Source organism: Oxyura jamaicensis, chromosome 19 (assembly GCF_011077185.1).
Source record: "Oxyura jamaicensis isolate SHBP4307 breed ruddy duck chromosome 19, BPBGC_Ojam_1.0, whole genome shotgun sequence".
In the NCBI taxonomy this organism is placed as follows: Eukaryota; Metazoa; Chordata; class Aves; order Anseriformes; family Anatidae; genus Oxyura; species Oxyura jamaicensis.
Genome location: NC_048911.1, coordinates 5,486,066 through 5,511,217, shown reverse-complemented (window position 1 = coordinate 5,511,217; position 25,152 = coordinate 5,486,066). Strand labels below are relative to the sequence as shown.

General features: G+C 40.7%; 2 protein-coding genes across 5 annotated transcripts in view; one reads left to right on the top strand and one right to left on the bottom strand.

The window, feature by feature from the left end:
* Positions 1–128, bottom strand: part of MRPS17 (mitochondrial ribosomal protein S17) — a 3,943-nt gene extending 3,815 nt beyond the window's left edge. The window contains exon 1 of the mRNA XM_035343467.1: positions 71–128. The gene's annotated coding sequence lies outside the window, so the exon portion shown is untranslated. The remainder of the gene's footprint in view (positions 1–70) is intronic.
* Positions 129–991: 863 nt separating this feature from the next.
* LOC118176468 (merlin-like) lies at positions 992–25,152 on the top strand. 4 transcript variants are annotated; one of them, XM_035343457.1, is made up of 20 exons: positions 992–1,293; positions 4,358–4,724; positions 5,676–5,800; positions 6,108–6,225; positions 7,845–7,970; positions 8,379–8,501; positions 12,542–12,625; positions 13,436–13,504; positions 13,727–13,809; positions 14,799–14,874; positions 15,309–15,446; positions 17,215–17,289; positions 18,077–18,190; positions 18,634–18,756; positions 19,322–19,539; positions 20,439–20,541; positions 21,286–21,413; positions 22,017–22,167; positions 22,798–23,007; positions 23,994–25,152. In XM_035343457.1, coding segments are annotated over exons 3-20 (1,977 nt in total). In that variant the 5' UTR covers positions 992–1,293; positions 4,358–4,724; positions 5,676–5,798; the 3' UTR covers positions 24,030–25,152. The 4 variants fall into 4 exon arrangements, with proteins under 4 accessions (XP_035199348.1, XP_035199347.1, XP_035199349.1 ...); XM_035343456.1 differs by having other exon boundaries at positions 8,376–8,501; XM_035343458.1 differs by lacking the exon at positions 5,676–5,800 and having other exon boundaries at positions 8,376–8,501.

Here is a 25,152-nt window from a genome sequence, read left to right as displayed (position 1 = left end):
CAGGCCCCCTCAGGCCCCCTCAGGCCCCCTCAGGCCCCCTCAGGCCCTGCCGTCACCGCCGCCGCCTCACCGGCCTTAAGGGAAGGGATGCGGAAGGGGCGGGGCCACGGCCGGAAGAGCCGCGCGGCAGGGGGCGGGGCCGGCGGCGGGGGTGGGCGTGGCGTGGCGGGGAGGATTTAAAGGCGCAGGCCCCGGACAGCAGTAGGGTGGTGGAGGCGGGGGCCGAGCGGAGGGGTCGTCGTGCCGGGGTGTGAGGGCGGAGTCGCCATTTTACGTCCCTTGCTGCTGGGCAGAGCCCTCTGTAGGTGCGGGCCCATGAGTGGCTGGTACCCTGCTCTGCCCTCACAGGAATTAAGTGCTGCTGGCACTTGTATTTGTGTAAATAACTCAAATGTTACGAGTTTTCCACGTAAACCTGAAGGAACGTGAACATCTGTATTGAGCACTGGCCTCTTGTTCTCGATTGTGCCTAATTTGGGAGAAATTCAGTTTAAATCTGTAAAATCAGTGCCTGAAAGCCGATAATCACTTAAAAATAGAACAGTGCAAAACCCCTTGGCCATACCCTAGCGCTTGAGGTAGTTTCCTCCTGGCAGCCTCAGTGCCAGGCAGAGGCTATCTTATTTTTTAATTATTTTTTTTTATCCTTTTACCCTTTATCATTGGTGAGGAATCTGGCTGTTGCCCACCTTTTCAAAGTTGCTCTCTTCAGGCTTTATTGTCCCACGCAGGAAGGGGGCAGGCAGGGAATGACACCTACCTGCTAGGACAACCCTGCAGCTTCCCTCGTTAAGGTGGCTGGGCACGGGGAGCCCAGGCTCTTCATACAGCTGCAGACACTTGAAACAGTTCGATCAAACACTGTTAAAGAAGTCTGGAAGTTCGCTATCAGCCCTTAGAGATACCCGAGTCAAGATTCATGGGCTTCTCCTAATTTACTTTGTTGCTTGAATTGCAGTGGAGAGAAGTTGGGAGGAGTCTTGCTGGCACAGGCAGGAAATGGTTAAGAGCCCTTCATATCACCTGGGAAAGCGATTCTTTGATTTTTCAGAGGGCGCTAACATGCTGCAGTTCATGGGGAACAAAGGGAAGGAGATCAACTATAAAAGTTGCTCTTGGATTTTATTTTCCGTGGCAGAACGTGTGAGGGCTGGACATTGATGTCTGCTGAAAAAATAAGAGTTTTTGGATTTAAAAGATTTTTTTTTTTCTTCTTATCTTCATTCAGAAAATGATCTGTGAAGTAACTCTGATTCCAACCGGTGACTTTAGATAACTTCTTTTGATTGAGAGGTAAGAACAACATTTGTATCACTGACCCAATTTAAAACAGTGAATTCTTTGCTTAAATTGTTCCATAGGTGGGACAAGGAATACACTCAGGAGTGAGTCAACAGCTGTAAAAAGCCCACAGTGCTTTTCCTTTACTGTCTGCGCTCAGTTTGCTTGCATTAATTCCTGAGCTTAAGTGTAGAAATTCAGGAACTGGGAGAAGCCTAATGAGCCAGGGGAATTTACAGCTAAGAGCTGCAGTAAATGTTTCAGCAATGACGAGAGACTTTCAGTGTCTTACTAGTATCCGTGTTAATGTGCTTTTGCACTTGATGCTTCAAGCATCTTCTGTTGGTCTCTTGAAGTGCTTCCTGAACCTTGCTTCTTTAAACCCCGCTGCACTCCCTGGGGTTTTACGTTTCAGGCTTGTAAGGGCTTTGCTAGCAAATGCACGTGTGCTGCCCCTGGGCATGTGCTGGACCTTAACCTGGGAGGGCAGATTGCTTTTTGTAAGAGGGGTCTAACAATTTCCATTTATTCTTAGCCTGTACACAGATGAGAGGTCTCACCTTAAAAGTGATGCTGACTTTTTGTGTTTGTGTCAGTGAAAACAGATGTTTGACTGTCCAAAGCGTGATTGGATGGGAACACCTCAGGCACAGTCACTGGGAGCGAGTGCTGTGTGAAGGGAAATCTTTATATCCTGTGGAGAGCACTGCGAGCCATCCATTTACCTTGGAAATGCCAAACTGAAAGTGAATAGTACTTTCACTCTTGGCAAGGTTAATTGCAGCTTGTTCACTGAGGTATTTCTCAGTGTCTGTCTCCGTAACGTACTGAATTCTGGAATTTATTGAGCTTTTTGAGGGCTGCTGCTTTCATTTTCTTTGTACGCTTTGGTGAGTGCTGGAAGTGGTATCTGATGCGTGGGTTATTTCCCATTTTGACAAACTCTAGTGTAGTGGTGGAGCACTAGAGCCCATCTAGTGTAGCGATAGAGATAAGCATCAGTCATTGCAAGAGTCGCCTTGCCAGTTATTCTTGCTATTGCTTGTTGTTCCCAGCTTCCTTCCCCCACGTTTTGCTCAGGTGCTAGTTTCTTATTGTCAAGAACGGGGAACACTATAACCCAGTTAGAGCTGGTGGATGTCAGTTCTTTCATCTGGGACATGAACATGCTAAAAGGCAGCATCTGGACCGTTTAGATCTGCAAATTATATTCCTCATCACTGTTCCTGTTCCCCTCATCAAGCAAAGTTTTTTATCATCTTTGTTAGCTTTCATAAGGTGCAAGAAAAGCTGTGGACATTCACAGTTTCTGAACTGTGTTCCCACATTCTGGCTGGGCTGGAAAGTTATCACCCTGCCCTCTTTTGGATTAATACGGTATTTGGTAAGGTTATGACATGCTCTAATCTATTCCATTTTGCTGCTTCTGACTCTTGAGCTTTGATGCCTCTGGCAACTGCAGAAATAAATCACTGGAGCTTGGTGACAGAAATTGCCTTGAAACAAGCTGCACATGATTCACAGTTAAACGTTGTTATTAGCAAGTATCTAGAGAGTGTATCTCTTCTGCATTTAAACAAAAGATTGCAAACCCAGATTGCCTTATTTGGCAAGATGTATATGAAAAAGTTTTTTCTAAAAACTTCACTGTTAAGTGCTTTTGCTTATGTTGTCGGTATCTGACGTTCAGTTAACCTGTCTGCTGTGAAAACCTTTCCTATTTCTTTACCAGTACGATTGATTAAAATGCCGTTTACATTTCTTGGGAAAATTTGATATTCAAAAATGTCTTTTCACTGTGAGTCAGAATGTACTTTTCCATGGAATAAAAATTCTGGAAAGGGAAAAAAATGCTATTGGAAACGTTGAACAAATTATATTGTCATTTCAACCAGGTTATATAAGAAAAAAAGAAATAACTTCAAAGTCAGAATGAAGGGCTCTGGTGTTTTTGTCATATTTTGAGAAAATTAGTACATTCTTCTGAAATAGTTCAATTTTATCTGTTCAGCATTTTCCATATGAAACTGTTTGAGAATGTTCTGTACTGGCCCAAACTCCAAGTTCCTATTTAACAGAATTGGCTGTTTCAAATTACACGTTAAAAATGAATTATGAAGCTTTTTCTCTTTTTGTCTCCAGCTGCTGGTGTTTCTTCTACAGCTAATTTAAGAAGGGTTTGTGTCCCAGTATTCCATAGTGGTTTGTAGTTCTAGTGCTTTAACTGCTATATCCAATGGTAAAATTATTTACAGTAGTTGTCTGATTTTGAAGAAAAATGGGCAAGGGAGAGCTTTGGAATGTAACAGGTTAAAACATAACTTTGCTGTTAGCTCTGCTGCAGCTTGCAGATTAGTGATCAAAAAATTACTTGCATAATTACTGCTGGTTTGGATGCCTTCACATGGTGCTCTCCCTGTCGATATTACTGTGGTCGTATTACACCATACTACTATGGTGATTTTGTGGTTTTTAAGCATTCCTTTCCCTTTAATTGAAAACACCTTTGTATGCTAAACAGGACCTGAGCTCTGCTCACTGTGCACTGAGATGTTGCCTAAATAAGAGAAAATGCACTCAGTGGTGAGATCTGCTTTGCACTCCTCTAAATAAAAGTATTCCCCCAGGATAAGGGGGATACCCTGAGGGTGGAGGGATTTTGTATTTCTTTGGATATGCCTCCCTTGTGTTAAGATCCCTGACACGCACCGGTTTGCCCTAATTCTTTGCAGTTTGAGCTGTCCTAGCACCGTTGGCAGGCACCACCAGCAGGAGGGCTAACCAGGAAAAGTGCTCTAGGGATGTGTATTCCCCTTGGTCGTGAGGTGGGGACACACACTGTCATGCTGTTGCAGGCAGAAGTTTATCTAACTCGTTCAGAAAGACAGAACTTCTATACTTTTCCAGCATTATAATATTCTGGTTAGTGAATTTTTTCTTGGTGTGTGACTTGCTGCAATTTAATTAAGCCCATTATTCCTTGTCCTAACCATTGTGGTCATGTAGAGCAGACATGATCATATCTCATTACACTTGTCCCTTCTCTGTACTAACCAGTACTTTCGTTTTACTACAGATTACTTTCTAGCCCTTGGCGCTCTGCTTTGGATTCTCTCCAGTCATCCCATTACCTATCTTGAATTGTGTTACCTCAAACTGGACACAAGACTTCAGCAGAAGCTTTACCAGCCCCAACTGGAGGGAGAGGACACCTCAGCTGGTCTCAGTGGTGTCAGAAAGATGAATTTCCTCCTGAGCTTCTTATTCCCACTCTGAGTTGCCTCAAGTACTCGTTCTCAAGTCTGGCTGATGTCCGTGTGATTTGGCACCTGATTTATCTGTTCTCTGTCTCGGCTTCCTTACAAGACAAAAATAAAAACTTCTGCATATAATTTACCTCCTATTTAGCCATCTGAAATTTTTGGATGAGGGGCACATGTAAAGTAAGTAGAAAACGACCAATATACTTTTAAGCTGATTAAAAGCTTAGCAGCAGAGAAGAAAGGGACAAGATATTTTATAAAATACTGGAGAGTACAGACAAATACTTTTCCGTTTAAACTAGAACTTTATTTTGGAATTTCTTAGGAAGAGGTTGGAAGTCTGCCGCCCTGTAATAGTCTTACATTGTAGGAAACCAATAATGCCTCTGCCTCTTCTTGACCTATATAGTTCACAGATTCTAACTGGGTTGCGCAAGACTGAGCTGTTAATTTTATAAAGTAAATACAAGAAGAAAAATTTACAGGCTGATTTCTTGAGCTGCAGAGTGTGGATTCACACTACCGTTTAACCCCAACTTCCAACATTTGGTTTGGCTGGTATACACAAAATCCTCATGACAATGGAAATAACACGCGTCTTTATTTTTCTTTTTTGATGGCATGCAGTGAAGTGCATTCAGAATATAAAATTTATGAAGAAATTTTCTGTAGGCTTCTGTAAAATTAAATTAATTTTACCTTAGAAGAAAAATCATTGGAAAAAAATTGGTGCTCTAAGTAGCTTTCATCATTGTGTGTTTATATGTCTAAATGAAATAGGTAAATTCAGCTTGATTTCATTGGATATATTTCTGCCATTTGTATAATTTCAGAGAGCTAAGATTTTATGATGTCAAGAAACTTGATAGGATAGTTGCTCAAGGAGATAACTGATGGAAAAGTATTGAGTTGGGTTTGATATAGTAATTTTTTGTGTGATGTGGCTCTCTTTTACAAGCAGTGCTTCTGCTGATGCATTTAGAGTACTGACACAGTGGTACATACAACAGAGACCTTTGAGGAAGAGAATTTTGCTTGGATGCATAAAAGGGATGAGGAATGTCTAATTTGCTGACATTACTCCAAAGCCATGTTCTACTTTTGGTGAAACTGAATATTCATCCATTGCAGAGTTTCACTAGAAGAGAATGCTGAATTGCCTGGACACAGGTGATTGTATGGAGCACGAGGGCTGGATTGGAGGTTCCCTAGGTGTCCTCTGCTGTAGGGAGAGGCAGTCCCCTGCATCTTGCAATGTAAGGTCTGAATGAGGTTCTTTCTAGTACTGTAGGAAGCTAGTGTTTGCCCATGTCTCAGGGCAAGACAAGAATAATATTTTAGAGCAACTGATTTTTAGGGAGTAAATCCGCAGGTCAAACTATTTTTTTTTTTGTTTGTTTTGACATCATTATGGTTTTGAATATCTTCTTAGAATCAAACATGCAGAGACTGCTTGTATTTAAGGGTGACTTTATTCTGCAAGTTTGAACTAATCCTACTTTGAAATATAGCCAAGAAAATTACTGAATTTCTAGCCCTAAATGCAGCTATGTTTGATTTCAGGTGTGGCTGTCCTCATAAACTGAAAAATATGTCTATCCGAGGCCTGAAGAAGAAGCAACCAAAGACATTTAAAGTCAAAATTATAACAGTGGATGCTGAAATGGAATTCAGCTGTGAGGTAAGAGCCCTCAGAAAAATACTAGAAAGTTGGAGATTGCCCTTTATATTAGCAAGACGTACCCTTGAAAATTCTCTGAAAAGCCACAGCTATCATTTAAAAGCCACCTTTTTTTTTTACATGACAAGGTTCTTTAAGATGCAGTCCTGGATAAACAAGTCTGGACAGAGCTGGTCCTAAGACGTTGCTTATAAATTAACTTACAAAATGGTGCTCCACGTTTGTTGATCTGGGAAATTCTCTTCAAATGTGATTTGCCATTTGTAAACTCCAGATTCTTTCTTTAGCTATAATGGCTGGCTTACATCTTATCTGGGTATGAGAAAAATGATCAAATGTGAAAGCTAGCATTTCTTCTATTAATTATGGCTCTCTAGTAAATTGGATAGACTGCAGAAAAATGTGGAAGAATACATATATAGCAAGCGATCGATTGATAAATGAATTGGGCTGCACTGTTGAGGAGACAGAACTATGCCTGATTAATTCCTAATCATCCAACAAAAGCAAAAAAAAAAATGCAATTACTTTGAGAAGGCAAGTTAGAAAACTAAGGTCCACTAGGATAGCAATTTTAATGAGATGACTGTTGTGGGGCATTTAATATTTCATTTACTTGATCCCTCAGAGATAATATACTGGTCACAAGCAGTGTATTTCTGTAACTTACTGATCTAGAGTACTTGCAAGCAGGGTTGTGAAAACAGAATTTGGAAAATTTGGTTCAGAGCTCAGAATCCTGTTAACAAATCCAGCTTGATATATTCCTTCCTTTGCTATCTCTTGCTTTCCCCCAATGCTGCTTTTTTTCTAGGTTGATTTCCTGCTTTCCATCCAAATACTGCCCCGAAGTTTATTTTTTTGCCATTAAGTTTAGCAGCTGACCCTGCAATGAGACAAAATCATCTTTTAATATGTAGCCAAACAGAAGAAACAGATGTGCAGCCTCTTCAGTGAAAAATGAGACATCATGTGTGTGTGAATTTTGGGATCTTTAATCAAAGTTTCTGTTCTCTGCGGAGCTAGGCTAGTAAATTAGATTAGATTGCTATTTTTTTACCGGATAGAAAAAAAATCCTTACTATACTGTGCACTAAATCCTACTCCAAGAAGACAGGCTCCTGCTCATTTAAATCAGAGTAGCATAAAGGCTTGGCTTGTTGCCACTGAAATAGCTGAGGTATGTGAAAGATGGATTTGCTTTGATTGTTTGGCATTTCTGCTCTATGCCCTGACACTCCTTTGATTTCCCCCTGGCCTTCTCTCAAGACTCTCTAATTTGTGTAAACTGTTGAATAAGATTTTTACAAATATTAATAAAGCTTTGCTAGGTCCTAGGAGATCAGTAGTACAATCCTCATTCCCTCTGCTCATAAAGTGCTTGATGCTGTGATTAAATGCCTGCAGCTTTGAATGTTTGGAGTAAAGGAAGAGGAAGTAGAACATTACAGCTCTTGTACCTTTGCTGTAGGCAGCAGTAGGCATGTTTCTTTGACAAGCTAAAGGTGAGATAATAGTTTGTAGGGGAAAGACAAATGGTAACCTGGTTTGCTCGCCAAAAATGTGGCAAGTTCAGTCAGGATAAATACGTTTTGTATTATTTTCTTTTTCTTTTCTAGATGAAGTGGAAGGGAAAGGACTTGTTTGACTTGGTGTGCCGAGCACTTGGTTTAAGGGAGACCTGGTTCTTTGGCTTGCAGTATACAATGAAGGGAATGTGCACCTGGTTAAAGATGGACAAAAAGGTACAGAAAACAAAAATAGTAACCTGCAATCTTCTACTCCTAAAGGACTTACTTTTTCTTTAAGCTCAGGAGCTAAAGGAATGTGTTAAATCACAACCCATAATTCTAGATGATACATTTCTTTTAGGATTGAATTTCATTGTGTTATGCAATCTTCTTGTATAAGGTTTGGTCTGAAGTGTTACCACTATATGCACTTATTCATAATATATAATATATGCAAGTATTCATATAATCACCACTATATGCACTTATTGTTAATACATTAAAACTCATCATTGCCCTTCTAGAACATGGAAACGCTGCCTTAACTGGATTATTAGCTGCCTTCTGATTTTCCTCTGGAATAATATTTTGAGACATTTCTGTACCATTTTTACTGCTGATTTTGGTTTTATCTTTAAGCAGGTTTTAGATCAAGAAATCCCCAAAGAAGATCCCATTAGCTTTCATTTTTTGGCTAAATTCTACCCAGAGAAGGTAGAAGAGGAACTATTGCAGGAAATTACCCAGCATTTGTTCTTCCTTCAGGTCAGGAACATTTTTTTAACCATGAATTCCTTCTGTGTTCACCCCAGTCCTTTATAATGTCTTTGATGTTAGACTCAGAATGACTCTTCTGGCTTCAGCCATATCATTGTCTATGTAAATATCTAGTTTTTGTAAAATACAAACATCTCTCCTGGCTACTGTGGTTTTGTATGATGATAAGTTGAATGTTTGCCTTCTGCAGGCTTTTGTTCTCATGATGGCTTCTCTTACTGCTTGTGCTAGGAATGGGAGTTAAATTGCTGGGACCTGTAGTTTCATGTAAAATGATTTTTACACCTAGCAGTTCCAGTGGTAATTTTGCACCTGGATATTCCAGACTTGCCTTACTCCTAGTAGTCTGTGGTCAAAACAAAACAAAAACACAACAAAAAACATGCAAGGGTGGCACTGCTTGAAGAACTTTATAGTTGAAGCTGATGGTAGAAGGAAGGCTGCAAAACCGAACGTTTTGGAGATGTGAATTCTATACCCTGGGACTGCTACTGTTTGAGGTAGGGCAAGAAAAAGTACATCAGTTATAAATTAGTGACCCTGTAACTTTGAAGTGTGTGTCGAGCTTGTCTTACGAAGCTTCCCACTTTTACTGAGGTTTAGAGTGTGAATTGGGGCGATGAGGCAGCAGTGTTGGTCATACTCAATTTTTAATTTTGGGAAGAAACTCTGTGTAGGTTGGAACTGATTGAGTTAAGTCTGCTTGTTCCTGTGTTGTATTTCTGATCTGGCAGCTTCTCCATAGCCGTTCTCATAGGTGCTTTCATAACTGGTCCTGATATTTTCACACTCAGAGGACAAGTAATCTCAGATGTATTTGTTCATTTATTTCCACTGCCATGCAGACACCAGGGCTCTTATCCCCAGCATAATTAGGACATCCTGACCAGCTTCTGCTTTTATCTGTTACAAGTATTCTCTTCTCTGAACTCTGTGAAGATTCTTCTAACGTTAGATTTTATGCCATCTGTATACCACTTACAGGTAACCACAATGTACATTTTTACCAGACTTACTGCCCTTATGGAGTACTGCCTAAAGTTGTTGGTCTGGGAATGAGTTTCTCAAGGTTCCTGCCCTAACTGTTCAGGTGAACAGTATGGAGTGAAGTCCCCATTTTTACCAGCTTCAAGAGTCATCTTGAGGACTGTGTCACCTGGTCTGCTCTGGCTGCTGCTAAGTTGAAGAATCTCAAAAACTCCTTGTCATCTCTGTCTTAGAACTGCTGGTGTAACCTCTTGAGTAACCATTCCTTAACCTAGTTCTTTCAAAATGAGAAGGATTACAAGAGACCTGTTATTAGGTGTATGACCTGCGTGAGGGAGTGACTACACAGCAATTATGGTGGCAGTTGTGAAGGTGAAGAAGAGGAAAGGAATGGTGATAAGCACTTGGGGACAGTAAGTTTTTTTCACTGACACCAGCTGCAGATGGAACAAGACTGCAATCTATCCCTAAAACTGAAACTCCCAAGCTTCTAAAAATAGTCCAGGTTGTTACTGGAAGATCTTGTTGTGTAAGACTGTAGAAGGCATAATCACTAGAAAACAAGAACTACCTAACCTGTCCTTTTTAGATCTTCTTTTTGGATTGTAGGGAAAAAGATCACAATTTGATATCCATCCTGAAATACACAGGTTTGCTTATCTAACAAGTTTCAACAGGAGTAAAGCAGCATAGAGATAGCTGCAGCAATAAGCTATAGCTATAACAGTAGGTATATGAGCATTGAGTTTGGGGTGGTCACTTGGTGGTCAGCTTTTTTTTCCAGCATCTGTGCCATCCATCTTCTCTCCTGAGTAGCTGTGGAATTTTCTGATTGTTAGACTCCACTCTGTTGCTGTATTCTGGTAACTTTCAGTAGGATGTGTCTGTGCAAGTAGGTTGGCTTATGGAATAAAATCAGTCTGCATCTGTAAATAACCACAGTAAATATACAGGTTCCCTGAGGAGGATGTGCTAATGAAGTAATGGGGAAATGCTGTTATTCCAAAGGCTAACATACTAACCAGAACTTCACCAGAACCCTTAACCATTTGGAAATCTGCTTCTTAAGATAAGTTTAGAAAGGAGCGAGGGGGACGGAACTCTTCCTACTCTTTTAATCCTGATTTCTTTTCACTTTTTCTCCTTGAACCTGCCTTGACTAGCAGATACGCAATTAGCAAATTCTTCTCATTCCAAAGTAGAAAAACAAGACAGAAACAAATTTGGACTTGCAAGGTTTCCTGGCTATAAGAACTTAAGATCACACCTGGATGCCAATAGGAAAAACATGTACAGACATCTGGATGCCTACAGGTTTCAGTTCTACTCACTATTCAGACTTCAGATGTTAATGTGGCATAACATCTTTTTGCTAAATGTGTGAATAAACGTCAATGACTAAAGCTACATTTTCTGTTTAACGATTAGATAACTTACTCCTTTTACAAGGATGTTTTGTTATACTACTTTATAGAAATGATCAAAAAAAAACCCCACCCAGACACTTAAAGGAGATTTATCTTAAGTTGTTCTCAATTCTGAAATGTATTATTTGCACCAAGGAGTATGAAAGCCAGAGCTTTCCAATTTGGAAGAAAAGTCTTTTCATTCTTTCCATTTTAACAGCTTAGAAAGAAATTTCCCTGTACTATAACTCAGGTTATATATTGTGCTCACCAGCGACTAAATTCAAAAGAAAAACTTTCTTGATGGTTCATTTCAGTTCATAGCACCTACAGTTCTAAGTGTCTTTGTAAAGGCAGCTCAAGCATTATCTCAAGTAATTTCTCTTTTTTGGAAACGTTTAAGACTGTGCATTATGTAAAATTTTCTTATCTTGTGCTTGTTAGTAGGCTAAATACATTATACCTGAGAGAAAGATTTGGGAAGATTAATTTATTCTTCCCCCTTTGGGTTTCCCGGTAAAAGTTGCCCAACATATTTAAAATCAAGCAACGTCTTACAAGCTATTACACCTCTGATCATGCTAGCACCATGGAGTACTAAATGAAAAGAATGCTAAAAGACTCTTTACCATTTCTACTATGCTTTTATTTTTAAGCCACTATGTTATTGTTGTGCTTAGACCATTGTAACTGAATAAATCTAATGCTCTATTAGGAAGTTTTTCTTTCTGGGGTGCCCTTCATTCTTCTGGAAAGCTTTTAAAGATTCTATTAATGGTTTTAGTATAATGTTTCTGTCCTTGACAATAGAAAAGAAAGGTCCTTAATTCTACTTGCATGAAGGAAGAATAATAAAAAGCCCAATGAACCAATATTAACAATTATCAACTGGTTTATGGAAGAGGCCTTTTTCTGTCATTCCAAACTGAATAATGTGATTGAAAATACAACAGTTGATGATGTTTTCATTGAATTGTCATTCTGAAATTAAAATACTTCATCAGCTCTCATGCTTATTTCTAGGACTATAATTTACAGGCAGGTTTTAGTATAGAAGGTCCATTTATGCTCTTTGGCATCCTATAGAAGCCAGGAAATAGAGGTCATTTTGTACTGCTGGACTGGAGTAAAGATACCTTCACTCTGAGGCCCCTAATGTCTGCAAGGGGCATTAGCAGAAAAAAAACAGGAAAGTGCTTGCAATAGTTCTGTAGTTTTTTGATAGCCTCTGATAATATGCATTTACTAATTTATTCATGGTGCTGTACAAACTTTAGGAAGAACTAACTGTATCATGAACAGGAAGCAAAAAAAAAATGCTAAAAGGAATGAAGTGCAGATAATAAATTTGTGTTCTGTAGCAGATTCTTTTTCAGGACTCCCTATATAAATGTGGGGAGATAGCTGTCTGGCAGTTCTATGAACTTAGAATTAAAACACTTTAACCTCCAAAAGTTACTTTCATTAAATGTAATGCTATGGTTTCTTGTGCTTCTGAACGCCTCTTTGTTGTTGCTGTTAACTTGTGATGATTGGTGCCAAGTTATAGTTCAGGCAAGTTTAATTTCATTTCAGTCCTGACGTAAGTCTTGACTATGAGCTTCTTCAACTTGTTTCCTTTTTCTTCTGATTTAGGTTAAGAAACAGATACTGGATGAAGAGATCTATTGCTCTCCAGAGGCAACAGTTTTACTGGCTTCTTATGCTGTTCAGGCCAAGGTCTGTGCATAGCAGTGCTCTTATTTATTTTTAACAAACACATATACAGGGTGGTATGTAAAACACAAGTGTTAAACTTTGGTATTAAAATAGGTCATGCTGGGAGGCACAGGTGCAGCTGGAAAAATAAGCATTAGATACCATTACAAGGATTTGGGGAAGAAATTAGTTTGCTGTTTTATACTATGCTTTCACAGTTTAGAGGATTTCTTTTGATGTAGCATTTCAATGTAATTTTTTCTCCCAATAGGAATTATTTCCTGCTATTAAAGTGTCCATGGATACAGAGGTGCTGATACCATGAGCTTACAATGGTGTGATATTCTTTAGTAGCTTTCACAACGTAGTTACCTTCCTGCCACCAAGAGCCCAGCTCATAAAATGGCAGGAGGTGAACACAAATTAGCAGAGCTGGCCCTCTGCAGCAGCCCAGCCTACATACAGTAGGAGGAAGTGAACTTACACTTCACAACATATTCCCTAGTTCAGAGCAGGGTGTGAAGTCGTGGCAGATCCCTTTACATCTTCAGTTACCAAGAGGTGCAAGCTAGGACTGAAGTGTAAGGTTACAGGCCATGTTAGGGGGTGCACTGGAACCACCTGTGTAGCACAAAGACTGGAACTAACTTCTACAGATGGTTCAGATGAAGGGAGCCTGTTCTATTACGCTTACACTCTATGTGGGAGAACCAAAACAACATCTGTCTCAGGCAGTTACATCAAACCGCAGCCAGAAAGTTCTTCAGCATTCTGTATCTAACAAACTGAAATGTCTCTCTTTTTTTTTTTTTTTTTTTTCCCTTGGGACAGTATGGTGACTACGACCCGAACTTTCATGAGCCTGGCTTTCTAGCCCATGATGAGCTTTTACCCAAACGGGTAAGTTTTTATTCTGTATAAAACCAAACTTTTGAATCTGTGCTTTGATGAAGAGCTGGCACTGCTTTGGACTAACCAGAGCATTAGATACTGATTGTGTTTGCCTTGAACTTGCTGAAATGACCAAGCTGTGAACTGCATTGTTGCATTCACATTGCCTGGGAGAGGAAGCACACCTATTTGTATCTTCAAAGGGAAACAAACTTCTTCCTTTCTCTCTAGGTCCTCAGGCAGTATCAGTTGACAGCAGAGATGTGGGAAGAAAAGATTACTGCTTGGTATGCTGAGCACAGGGGTATTGCTAGGTATGAAATAATTTCATTCTTTGGAAATCCATTTTCAGTACATTTCAGTAACTAGTTATTTGCTGTCTTTAGTGAAATTTGGATTTTGTAAGTGAGCAAAGAGTTCCTGGGTTCCAAGCTATGCTGCTAGGTTTATTACTAAAAAAAATCTATTCACTCAGGGTAAAAAGTATCTTGTGTAGGGCACCAAGTGCTCGTAAACTGGACTTGGTTTGAAGTGAACAGAGAGGTTGAAGGCTCTTGCTGAGCTTCACAACCTAACGTGTTTAAAATCTGATATTTTATACCTTGTTAAAATCATGGTTCAAAAAGGTGTTTGCATACTTAGTAAGGTATCAAAGTGGTATAGATATTGCATCATAGTTCCAGGACCAAATTTTGGTGTGGTTCTGTGTGGGTGTTCAGCTACTTCTAACACATTCAGCGTGCCTGGAAGTTCAATTAAATGTGAGGTAGGAGCTGTTGGCACCCAGAGGCAGCCATTCCTAATACTTCAGTTCAATTTTTCTTTGGCTGTTCTAAAGGCTTCTTAGCACTATCTTTCCTGAATATTTTCCTCAAGACTCGATGCCTCAGTTTGGAGGGAGGACAACGATGGGTGGAGAGACTTACTTTTCTTTGGACTATGCCCAAAGCACTCATTCTCAACGAACTCTGCTTCCTGAAGGGAATATCCTCATGTTATGGAAAATAGTGGTAGAGTAGATCTCCAAGAGGCGATAATGGAGTGGCAAAACTAACATACAAGGATAAGACTGGACTTGAATTTTAATAAAGATTGTGCTATACCTGACTCAAATAAAAATGGATACAGCTTTGTCTTCTGTAGAGGTGGTGTTTTTATTATCCTTTTTCTGTTGAGGGTAAGACAGTAAAATTAATGAAAGCACAAAGGACCAGGATGCCTGTTCTTTTTGAAGTGGCAAATACACTGTCAGGACAGAAAGATTGGATAGGAGTCACTTGCTGTGATCGGTCTTATTCTCTAGGGATGAAGCTGAGATGAACTACCTGAAAATTGCCCAAGACTTGGAAATGTATGGTGTCAATTATTTTCCCATAGCTGTAAGTACTTTATTTTAGCAGTTTGCTATTGCTGTATTTGATGGTAGTGTCATTTAAAAAATCATCCAGGGGGTCTGGAGCTGGGACTCCTGGGTTCTGCTTTTCTCTGCTGTGGGTGGGCTCGGTAGTGATTGTCCTGAGTTGATTTACTTGCCTGTTAATTGAGTAGGTGAATACAACAATAAAGATTAATGTTCTATCATTTGACAAAGGTCTTGGGTATGTAATAGGAAGAAGGATAAATAAAGTAGGAATTTGAGCTGCTTTATTAAGCTGGGTTTGCTAGCTAATCTGTTTTGTAGGAACAGCCTTTTCTTAAAAATTCAAGTTAATATAAATTTATTAGAATAATTGTGGCTCTTGTCTGTAGTTGTTTAATGTAACTATAAATAGTAGTTACTGATATCCTTTTTTTTTTTTTTTTTTTTTTTTAGCAAAATAAAAATCATACAGATCTCTTACTTGGAGTTGATGCCAAAGGTATTCATATCTACAGCATTAATAACAGGTTCTCTCCAAATAAGTCATTTGAGTGGAGTGCTATCAGAAACATTTCCTATAGTGAGAAGGAGGTATGATGGCTCTGATATATTATTCTTTTTATATGGGCAAGGGTGTGGACTGGGATTCTTGGAACAGGCTGAAAGAGGTCTGTTTAAATAATTTGGGGGAGGGGGGAAAGTCCTAGGGAGCTCTGTTACAGTTTTAGTTCCTAACAAACTTGCCTTTCCGATGTGCTGCATAATCGCGGTTCCCCTAGGAGCCAAGGGCTGCTCTAAGCTCTCTAAAATTGTGGAGCCCACTATTCTGTTTCCTTCCCTGCTGCTTGTCGTTTGCAAAACAAGAGTGTTGGTCTCTGTAAAAGATAGATATTACGAATGCCATCACGGCTGACTTTAGTTATCTCAGCAGGAATTAGATGATCTGTAAAGACTTAATGCTAGTTTTGCATGCAGAAGTTGTCCCAATAGATGAGGTTTGAAGCACACTGGCAAGCGGAGACATGCAGGGAGATGTACGTGTTTTTCTGCCTGAATTCTACTAGTTTATCAGTGAATGATTTCAGTCTTCAGCACAGCCCTGCCATTACAATTCCGCTGTGTTTTCAGAGTTATACTTGCAGAATGTACAGTGGGGAGCAGGTGAAATTTGGAGTTATTTGAAATCATGTGGCTACATGGAAGGCTATAATCAGAAAAACAAAACCAGAAAAATCACACTGGTACCAGCATACTTGGAATTTGTCAGCCAAAGGACAACGTGGCTTGTTCCTTTCTTTCTCTGAACCTTTTGCAAAACACTAAGGATGAGATTTGCTGTCCAGACTTAGATGTGCATACATTAAATCAGGCAGGACAGCATACAGGAAAGTTTTACCTCCAAAGAGTTTTATTTTCTTGATGTTAAACTTCCCCTCTGGTCAGTGAATAAGCTGCTTTAGCTCCCTATTGCTGGGAAATTGGGCAGCCCTGTATGAAAGCTCCATATTTGGTGTCACGTTCACAGTTCGGCTCCTCAGAAGGCAACGCATTAAACCAGCTGTTACCTACAGGGTGAAACAGGCTGTAGGATGTTAAGATCTCGGTGACTCAGATGGCCTGAAATTATACATTGCATTACGAATGAATTATAGGAATAGAGTGCTAACCCGTGAGTCACAGAGAGCAGGATCTTAAAGAATGGAGCTGTTTTTTTGTTATGCAGCCAAACTGAGCTCAGCATATGAAGTAAAACAGTGTGTACTGACCTGGCAGCATGAAAGCCTTTCATGTCCTCTGGAAACAGCTTGGGAGATAGGACTGGAAATGTGAGAAAGCAGGAGCTTCAGTACTGTTATCTTGTGGTCAGAAGAATAAATCCTTCAGGCCTTTGTAATACATTTTGTTTACTCCTGAAATGATTGGGATTCAGAGAGGTGTTTGCCATCTCTGTGACGTTACCAATCTCCAGAAGCAGTCGTATTCTTAATGTATTCTGTTTTCCTGATAACCAGGGCTTGCTTCAGCGTTCTCAGGATAGTTTGCAATGCACAGGTGGCATTGTTATGAAAAACACCATCCAAACTGGCACCAGGTGTGGGGCTGTGAGAGGCTTTATCTTCTAAAATGCCCTGCTATTTTAGATGAGCAGATGAGGAACCTGTATAACAGAGAACAGACCTGGTTCTGATTCTTCTGAGCAAAACACTTCTGCATCACTCTCCCTGTATTTGTGGCATAAATCACTGCCTCCCTGGAGAGAAGTGGAGATGGACTAAAGTTTGCATTAATATTAAATAGTTTCAGCTTTGTTTTTCTTCCTTTTCACTGCTTCCTCTATTTTTATCTCCTGTCTGAACAGTTAACTATTAAACCTCTTGACAAAAAAGCAGAAGTCTTCAAGTTTTTTTCCTCTCAGCTAAAAGTAAACAAATTGGTAAGTGTCCTGTTTTCCTCCTTTAAAACCGGGCCTGGCAGTACTGAGTGATACCTGAGTGAGAAATGTTTGTCTGCGAAACCGATGTAGAGGCCAGGGAGCATTGAGTTTCAGCACGTTTTCCATAGGATTCTTCTGTCTGGGAAGTCAGGGTACATATGTTTGTCCTCTCTCTGCTGGGAGGGGAGATGATGGGTGAAAAGTGAGATGTGAAAGAAGGCCCAAATCACAAAGGGAAATCCAGTTCCTGGAAGGGGAGGGTGTAGCATATGGAAAAGTGCAAAGCCCACTGCTGCTTATCTGGCTGCTGTGCATTCTTAATCAGCTGTTGCCTCTCCTTTTCTGGGAGAAGCAACAAGGAATGGACCTAATCAACTTGCTAATTCTATTATCACTAACTGCTTCCTAGCACAGCTGCAGGGGCTGGATCGCTTCTCAATGACCTTGTGGATGAGGGGCCACCACGGCTGACCATTCCCACATAGATGCCTCCTGTGTACTGCTGGCCTAGACCCCCTGTCTGTTCTTTTTCAGGAAATTGAAACCAGACAGGGTTGAAGGATTGAAGGAGAACCCCCTCATCCTGTTATGTTTTCTAAACTGTTATGTACCTGAGTATGAGCCTGCCCTGGTGTCACTTTTCTTGGAAGAGAAGCAACTGCCAGCACTTGTGCTGAAGTCAGAAGTGTTAGCTTCTGTCCTGTGAGACTGGTGTGGGGCTCTTTCTGCCCCTGTGGACGGGGTGCAGCTATGTCACAATCACATTTGCTTTGCTTTTCCTATCCAGATTTTGCAGTTGTGCATTGGAAACCACGACCTGTTTATGAGGAGAAGAAAAGTGGACTCAATAGAGATCCAGCAAATGAAAGCACAAGCTAGGGAAGAAAAGGCTAGAAAAAAGGTAGATTATTTTTGCTCCTCTGTTGCTGAAAACACTGATTATTATTCCAGCTGGTGCCCTCGCTGTCCATGCACTGCATCAATATGTGTGTGGGAGGTGAGAAAGTGCAGCAGGATTGAGTGTGGGAACAGCTCTAGTGTGTATGCGGCATCTGAGGATGTAAGTGATGTTTGTGAAACTGAAGAGTTGATCACAAAGATTTGGGGTACGTAACAGATCGATGCAAGTGTTCTTCCAGCAGCCTGAAATAACCAGTGTTACCAGTTAGTGGAGTTCAGTGCTGCTAAAGTGTAAGTAGCTTCAGCATTGCATCTCTGCTAAATGTCAACTCACCAGCTAGAGAGCAGTCCGTTCGTCAGTAGATTCATTTGCTGTGCTGCCTCAGGCCTAGATGAGATTCTGCTGCAAACCCACAAATGTGGTATTTCTCATTCTCTTTCCAGATGGAGAATCAAAGGCTGGCCAGAGAGAAGCAGCTCCGAGAAGAAGCTGAGCGAGCCAAAGAAGAGCTGGAAAGGCGTCTCTTCCAGCTGGAAGATGAAGCCAGGCAGGCCAATGAGGCCCTGGTGAGTAGCACGTAAGCTGAATATTCTTGCACTTTGAAGGGGCTTTCTTGGTTTGGAAACTTTTTTTTTTTTTTTCTTTTTCTCTTATGGCTTCTGTGAGGCAGTAGAAGTTATGACTTATACAAGGCTGGACAGTTTCTGGTCAGTGGTGGAGAAGGCAGGCTGGAATTTGCTGTGAGCCATTCTCCCTGTGTTCACAGCACTTTCTTCAGGCAAAGAGGGAAGGAAGGAACTTTATGAGCTGAAAGTGGGAGAAAGAGGGCTTAGAGCATGTTGCAAGTAGCACTGGCAACTGAAGGGGGCAACTTCTGACAGCTTTTGGTTGGTATCTTTGTCCAGCTCTGAACAAATGTCTCCTTGTTGTATAAAAGTGAGAGGCAGGAAGGAAGTTAGGCAATTCTGGAGCAGAGGAGTAACATCAGACCCTACAATTGTTTACTTTTTATTTTAGGGATTACTATATTTATCCCTTGATCTGTTCAGGAAAGATATCTTCTTCCTTACTGACTGCAAGGGTGAAATTGTAGATGCTAGACAGAGTAACTACAAAAAGTTTTTCTCTTAGCTCCGATCCCAGGAAGCGGCAGAGCTGCTGGCAGAGAAAGCTCAGATTGCGGAAGAAGAGGCTAAACTGCTGGCCCAGAATGCTGCTGAAGCAGAGCAAGAGCGACAGAGGCTGGAGATAACAGCTCTGAAAACCAAGGAGGAGAAACGCCTGATGGAGCAAAAGATGCGGGAGGCAGAGCTGATAGCAGTGAAGCTGGTGAAGGAGTCTGACCGGAGGTTAGATTTGCTTGAGTGGGATTGTGTAGCCCCTACTGGGTTGCCTGGGCAAAAGAGAATGCTACTTTTGTCAGAGCAGGAGGGTGGGAGGTAGAGGGGGAAGGAGAGCAGTAGGGAGGATTTTTCCCAAAGCAACATTTGAGAGTGAAAATGCCTTTGCATTTCTTATTTTTCCACCTGCTACCAGTGGTTGTGATGCAGGTCAAAAAGTTTACAAAGGATCCTGATGGAAGCTTTTAGAGATGCTTAGTATTAAAGATCCAGAATGCGTCTTCTAGCATTATCAAAAGAGCACTGGTTACCTAGCTACCTAAATTTAACAACCTGTATACCCCCTAAGCTATGAGACTTTTCATTGTTACTAAGTAATGGTGTCTCATATCCCTTCCAGATCTTTGAAAAGTATCACCCAGGTAAACTCATGTGGAGTATAAACCACGCTGGAAGAGTTTGCGTGTTCCACAGCACTGTGCTGCCTGAAGATGCAGAGCAGACTAGTGCTGACAGAGGTTGTTCAGGGCTTTCTGCTTGTTTTAGGATGCTGCCAAAAAGCTTGCCAAAATAAAGAGCAGATACGTTGCACCCCTCCTCATCTCAGGGAGGATCTCTGACAGCCTGGAGAATCTGTATCAATAGGTCATTTTTGAACCTGTGGAAACTAGGAGTAGAAAAAACACTTTGATTCAGTCAGTTCCTGCAGGATTGCCCTTCAAAGCCTGTGTCATGCTGTGCCTGGTTCTCCATGTGACTATCCTACTGCAAATGTCTTTGGGTAGAGGAATCACTCGGAGTAATGGATCTTATTCTCCAGAAACCAGTGAGATGCATAACCCTGAAATCCATGTGTTGCTCTATGCTGGAAATGCTCAGCCACTCATGCTATGATATTTGTCTTGCAGAGCCAAGGAAGCAGAGCATCTGAAACAAGATCTGCATGAAGCCAGGGAGGCTGAACGGAAAGCCAAGCAGAAGCTATTAGACATAACCAGGCTTAATTATCCTGTAAGTTTCTGTTCTGCTGGGCACTGCTTCATCTTGGAAGATAATCATATGTTAATTTCACGTTTGTAGCCTCATCAGGCTAGGTCGTGGCATGTCTACATCTAGCTGTAAGACAAACACCTAGAGGACTAGCTGGTGATTGAACACAGTGTAGCTGGAATTGAAGTTGTGTTAAGGGCATTGAGTCAGGAAGATAAAGGTGAGACAAATATTACAAAACCAAAATACAACAACAAGAAAACTCTAACCAAACAAAAACCAAAACAGGACTCGTGTTAGGATTTGGGAAGCAGAGATGGTCTTGCCTGCATTCGTGCCTGATGCTGACTTTGTGCCATCTCAGACAATACTTTGTGGAGGTGGTTGTACTGAACCTGGCATGTGAATTCCATGTGAGTATCTTCAGGTAAAGCAGGTGAAGCTGTCACCAGCAAGGAGTTGATGCTAAGGCAGTGTACCACGGCCTCTTCTGCTTCAGTCTTGCTGAGAATGGATTTCCATTATCTGCTGAAATAAATAAGATAGCTAAGGTACATTTCTGCACTTGGATCTGTGGCTTGTGGACTTTGGCAGTTCATTTGGGGCCACTCAAATAGAGGGGAAGGTCTTCAGGAGCATCTGTTTCTCATAATCCATGGGTAGCTTGTGAAATGGCTCAGCAGGGCACTCTTGAAGAAGCTGGTGAGATAAAACCAAAATCAAACAATCAGATCTTACTGACAGTGCTTGTGTTGCCTCTTTCAGCACATGGTCAAGTACCCGCAATATTTGCCAACGGACAGTAGAGATGCCAACTTTGACAAAGGGTCCATCAAGCTGGATTTGAAGGATGTTGACCTGAAGAGACTCTCCTTTGAGATAGAGCGAGAGAGGTATCAATATGCTTATGGTGTAAATAAATGAGATTCATCGTGGAAAGTACAGAAAGCAAAAATTCTCTGGGAATCATAGGTTACATCCTTAACAACTGAGGGTGGCCTTCTCCTTGTCTCCTTGTATGTATGACTGGAGGCCTTTTACTGAGCTGGTGCAGGTTATGTCTGTGTAAAACTAGCTGTTTTACAAAGAGGAAAAGTTTTGTGGTGCCATCAATCCATGACCGATCCAGAACCCTCCTGTCTTGGAGACCAGTAGGTTGAGCATGAAGTTCTTTAACAACATTAGAGAACAGAAGTTTCCCTCCAGCGTTAAAGCATGGTATTGCTTCCATACGAAGGGGCTTTTCCTCTCTTGGTCTGGAGGGAAATTCTTGGTAAAAAAGTTAGTTTGTGAATGCTGAGGAGTGGAAACGAACCACCTCACTGGAGCAAGGGAGTCAGGCAGACACAGATTTCATTTTGCCAATACAAAAAAAAAGAAAAAGGTAAAATGAAGCAAAGAACTGCCTCCTCTCCTTAAGCACTTGCTTCCCCCAACCCCTGCTCTTGAGTTATGTTATGGTCGTAAGTTTTTTGTCTCTAATGTGTGGACTACAGACTAGATTACTTAGAAAAGAGCAAAAAATTTGAAGATCGACTGAAAGAACTGAAGTCTGAAATTCATGCTTTGAAGCTAGAAGAAAAACAGTCTGGGCTTTACTCTCATTGGACTGAAGTACTGGGATCCTTGGATCGCTCCTTAGGAAATGTACGTATCCTATATACCTGCCACTTTTGTTTTATACTATGAGAATAGTATATGTAGGTATGCCAAAGGCAATTGCTGTATTTCAATTTAATGCAAGCTCTTTAGGACCCTCAATACTAAAATATTTCAAGTGTGAACAGAGGACTAGTCATATCAAAAAATAATAATATTGTTTTGCAGGTTATGAAATCACAGTAAGGTTTACTGTCATGGAACAAACTAAATTCTTGTAATTTAATGCGTTTAAATGTGGTTTCTCATAGTTTGCATCACATTCTCATTCACGTGCTTTGTGGTTGCTATTTATCTCTTGTAAAAGTCTTGGCTTTTTTTTTTTTTCTTCCCCTTCAGGCTCTGAGGAACTAAACTCAGATCTTGGTCATAAGTTTCTTGTTACTTACATAAATGTTCTTCCTGAACCAGGGGAAGAATAGAGCTGTCTTTGCTTTTCCAGATTGCTCCACATATAATAAAAATGGCCCTAAGTAAACTGAGAGAGAAGGGAGGCTTGGAAAAAATGAGGGAGGATGGCCTGTATGCTCTGGCTGGCTATGCATTTGATGTTTTCTGGCTTAATGGATGTTGATGGGGAGAGGGCATTAATTTTCCATGTGTTCTTTTCTTTTAAAGACCCCGTCATGGATGAAAACCTTCGAAACTGGAGATTCATTGGATATAAATCTTCAAAGACCTTTCCCTGCTTACTCATTAAATACTACAAGCAGCTGGCCTTGTACCAACAAAATTCAGCATGCAGTGCCAGTGGAAAAGTCATCTTTTCAAACAAATTCTTTGGTTGCCAATAGTGTAGGCACAGGATCCAGAAAACAGATTATAAAGGTAATCAGATTTATAAGTAAATTCCCAAATATTGACTAGAGGTTTTAGAATTCAAAGAAGTAAAGAATGGCTGGCTTTAGGGAACCGTTTTATCCAGCTCTGTCACAGCCCCTGAAATGACAGGCCACAAAGCATGGCTGTTCCACAGGTTTGGAGGCCCTGCACTGGAGCAACATTCAGGGCTGTTGAGGTCACCTGATTTTTTCTCACTTATGACCTAAGCCTTGGTAAATGAAAGTGATGCCCATATGCAGTAGGAGGATTTGTTAAATTTTATTTGTACCAGCCAGGCTTGGAAATGAGAATGTGCTCTGAGAGAACTTAAAACAGACTGTGCCAATCTTTCTGGTTTTAAGGGATGGGGATAAAGATATCAATACATGCCTAGATTTTCTACAGCTCAGTTCTTCCATAATTTCCCTCAAATAATCCTGAAATAATAATGAACTGGGTCCTATAAGACAAAACAATTTTTTAATCTCCACTGGAGTGGAGAACATAGTATGTGTTCAAGAAGAACTGTAAGATCGTGCAGTCCTGTACATATGGAAGGAAATCAGCTTTCTTCAGGCAATGCTAACTGTGCAAGATGCTACAAATAAAGTAAGCCAGATGCATTTGCTGTTTTCTATGAACAAAACTGGGGGTTTTCAGGATCAGTCAGAGCGCCTAGCATATAACTTCCAAGATCAGAACCTACAGGGTTGTAGACTTAAAACTAAAAGGAAAACAGTTCAGTGTAGCAGCAATTGAGGAAGCAGCTCTTTCTACTGCAAATAAGAGAAATAAATATTTTAAGACTAACCTAATGTAGACAGTTGTGAGGCAAACAGGCTTGTTTCGAGAGGGAAGAAAAACCATTTGCAGGGCATCTTGCAAAAGGCTCCAGTTGGACGAAAAGGAAGAATTAGACCAGAACAACGTAGGCTTTGCTTTCCGTAGGAGTTCAACGTAGAACTAATTTTTCTTATTTAATTTGCATGTAGGTTCAACAGCATGACTCGGATGTGATCTACATTTGAAGAGTCTCGTTTCCTTACCAGACAGGTAGAACCTGATTGCTGTCTGTTTGGCTGCTGCAAAATGCACCTATGGGAAGACATTCGTGCAGCTCTGTCTCCTGACAGTCATCGGCATAAAGACGTGGTTCTATCGTTATTGGTGCCATTCGGTTTCCAGGCAGGCAACATAAGCTGGGAGCATTAAAACTGCCGGTGTAAAAAGGCTAGTGTCTTTGGGTCCAACGGTAAACATACAAACCCAAAGGAGCATTGTTTACTTTTTATGCACTTTTGAAAAAAACACTTTACACTTCACTAAACCTTCCCCCCCGGGTATTTTTACACACTGACTTACCAGCACGGTACTCTTTGTGTGTAGAAAGGATGCCAGGCAGCAAGTGTCTCGGAGATGTTTGGGATGAGGAGAAAAAAAATAAAGTGTACGTGACCTTAGTGTTTACCTCCACAACAGACTAATTCTGGTTTTGGTCCTGTCCATAGGGCATGACTCTCACAGAGCTGTTCAACTTTTAGTGTTTGCCTGCCAAATATTTTCCTTTTCCTCCCAAAATGTTTCTCTGTTCACTTAATTGATTTGCATTTCTCTGTGAGAAATCTCAGTTTGTAATTCCAGATGTAGAATTGGACATCTTCAAATACCTCTCATTCCTGGGGGAATCCTTTGTTTGGAATGCAAAGCTTCTGTTCTCTCTACAGTTTCTGACTAGATCAAGCACTTTTTGTTGCTTGCCGCTCCAGCAAACTTTGCATACATTAACTTGTTTCCCAATTCTCTGTAACACAGCTTCCAAATTAGACAAAGACAAAAGATGTTATTGGTGTCTGCTAAAGTTGGACTTGCTTCTGATGGAGAGGTGTGTGCAGCAAAATGTCTGCCTCATTAGTAAAATCTACTTGCGTTTTCTAGTTTTGTGTGTGTTTAAGTGCCTGTTTGACCAATAAATCTTCAGTCTGAGGATTTCTGGGGAAGCGGAGACAATACGCAGCTGTAGCTAAAGTAGTAGCACAGTTGAGCATGTGAAATGTGATGTAAAAAATGGATGTTAATGTTGTTAAATATCTAGTTCTAAAAGCTAAGAATAAAAAATACATTCAATAAAAAGCTTGAATTTTCACTTGCTAG

Coding starts and splice junctions, on each gene's coding strand:
- LOC118176468 (XM_035343456.1), top strand. Junction 21,414..22,016: donor TTTGAGATAGAGCGAGAGAG/GTATCAATATGC, acceptor TGTGGACTACAG/ACTAGATTACTTAGAAAAGA. Junction 22,168..22,797: donor TGGATCGCTCCTTAGGAAAT/GTACGTATCCTA, acceptor TTTCTTTTAAAG/ACCCCGTCATGGATGAAAAC.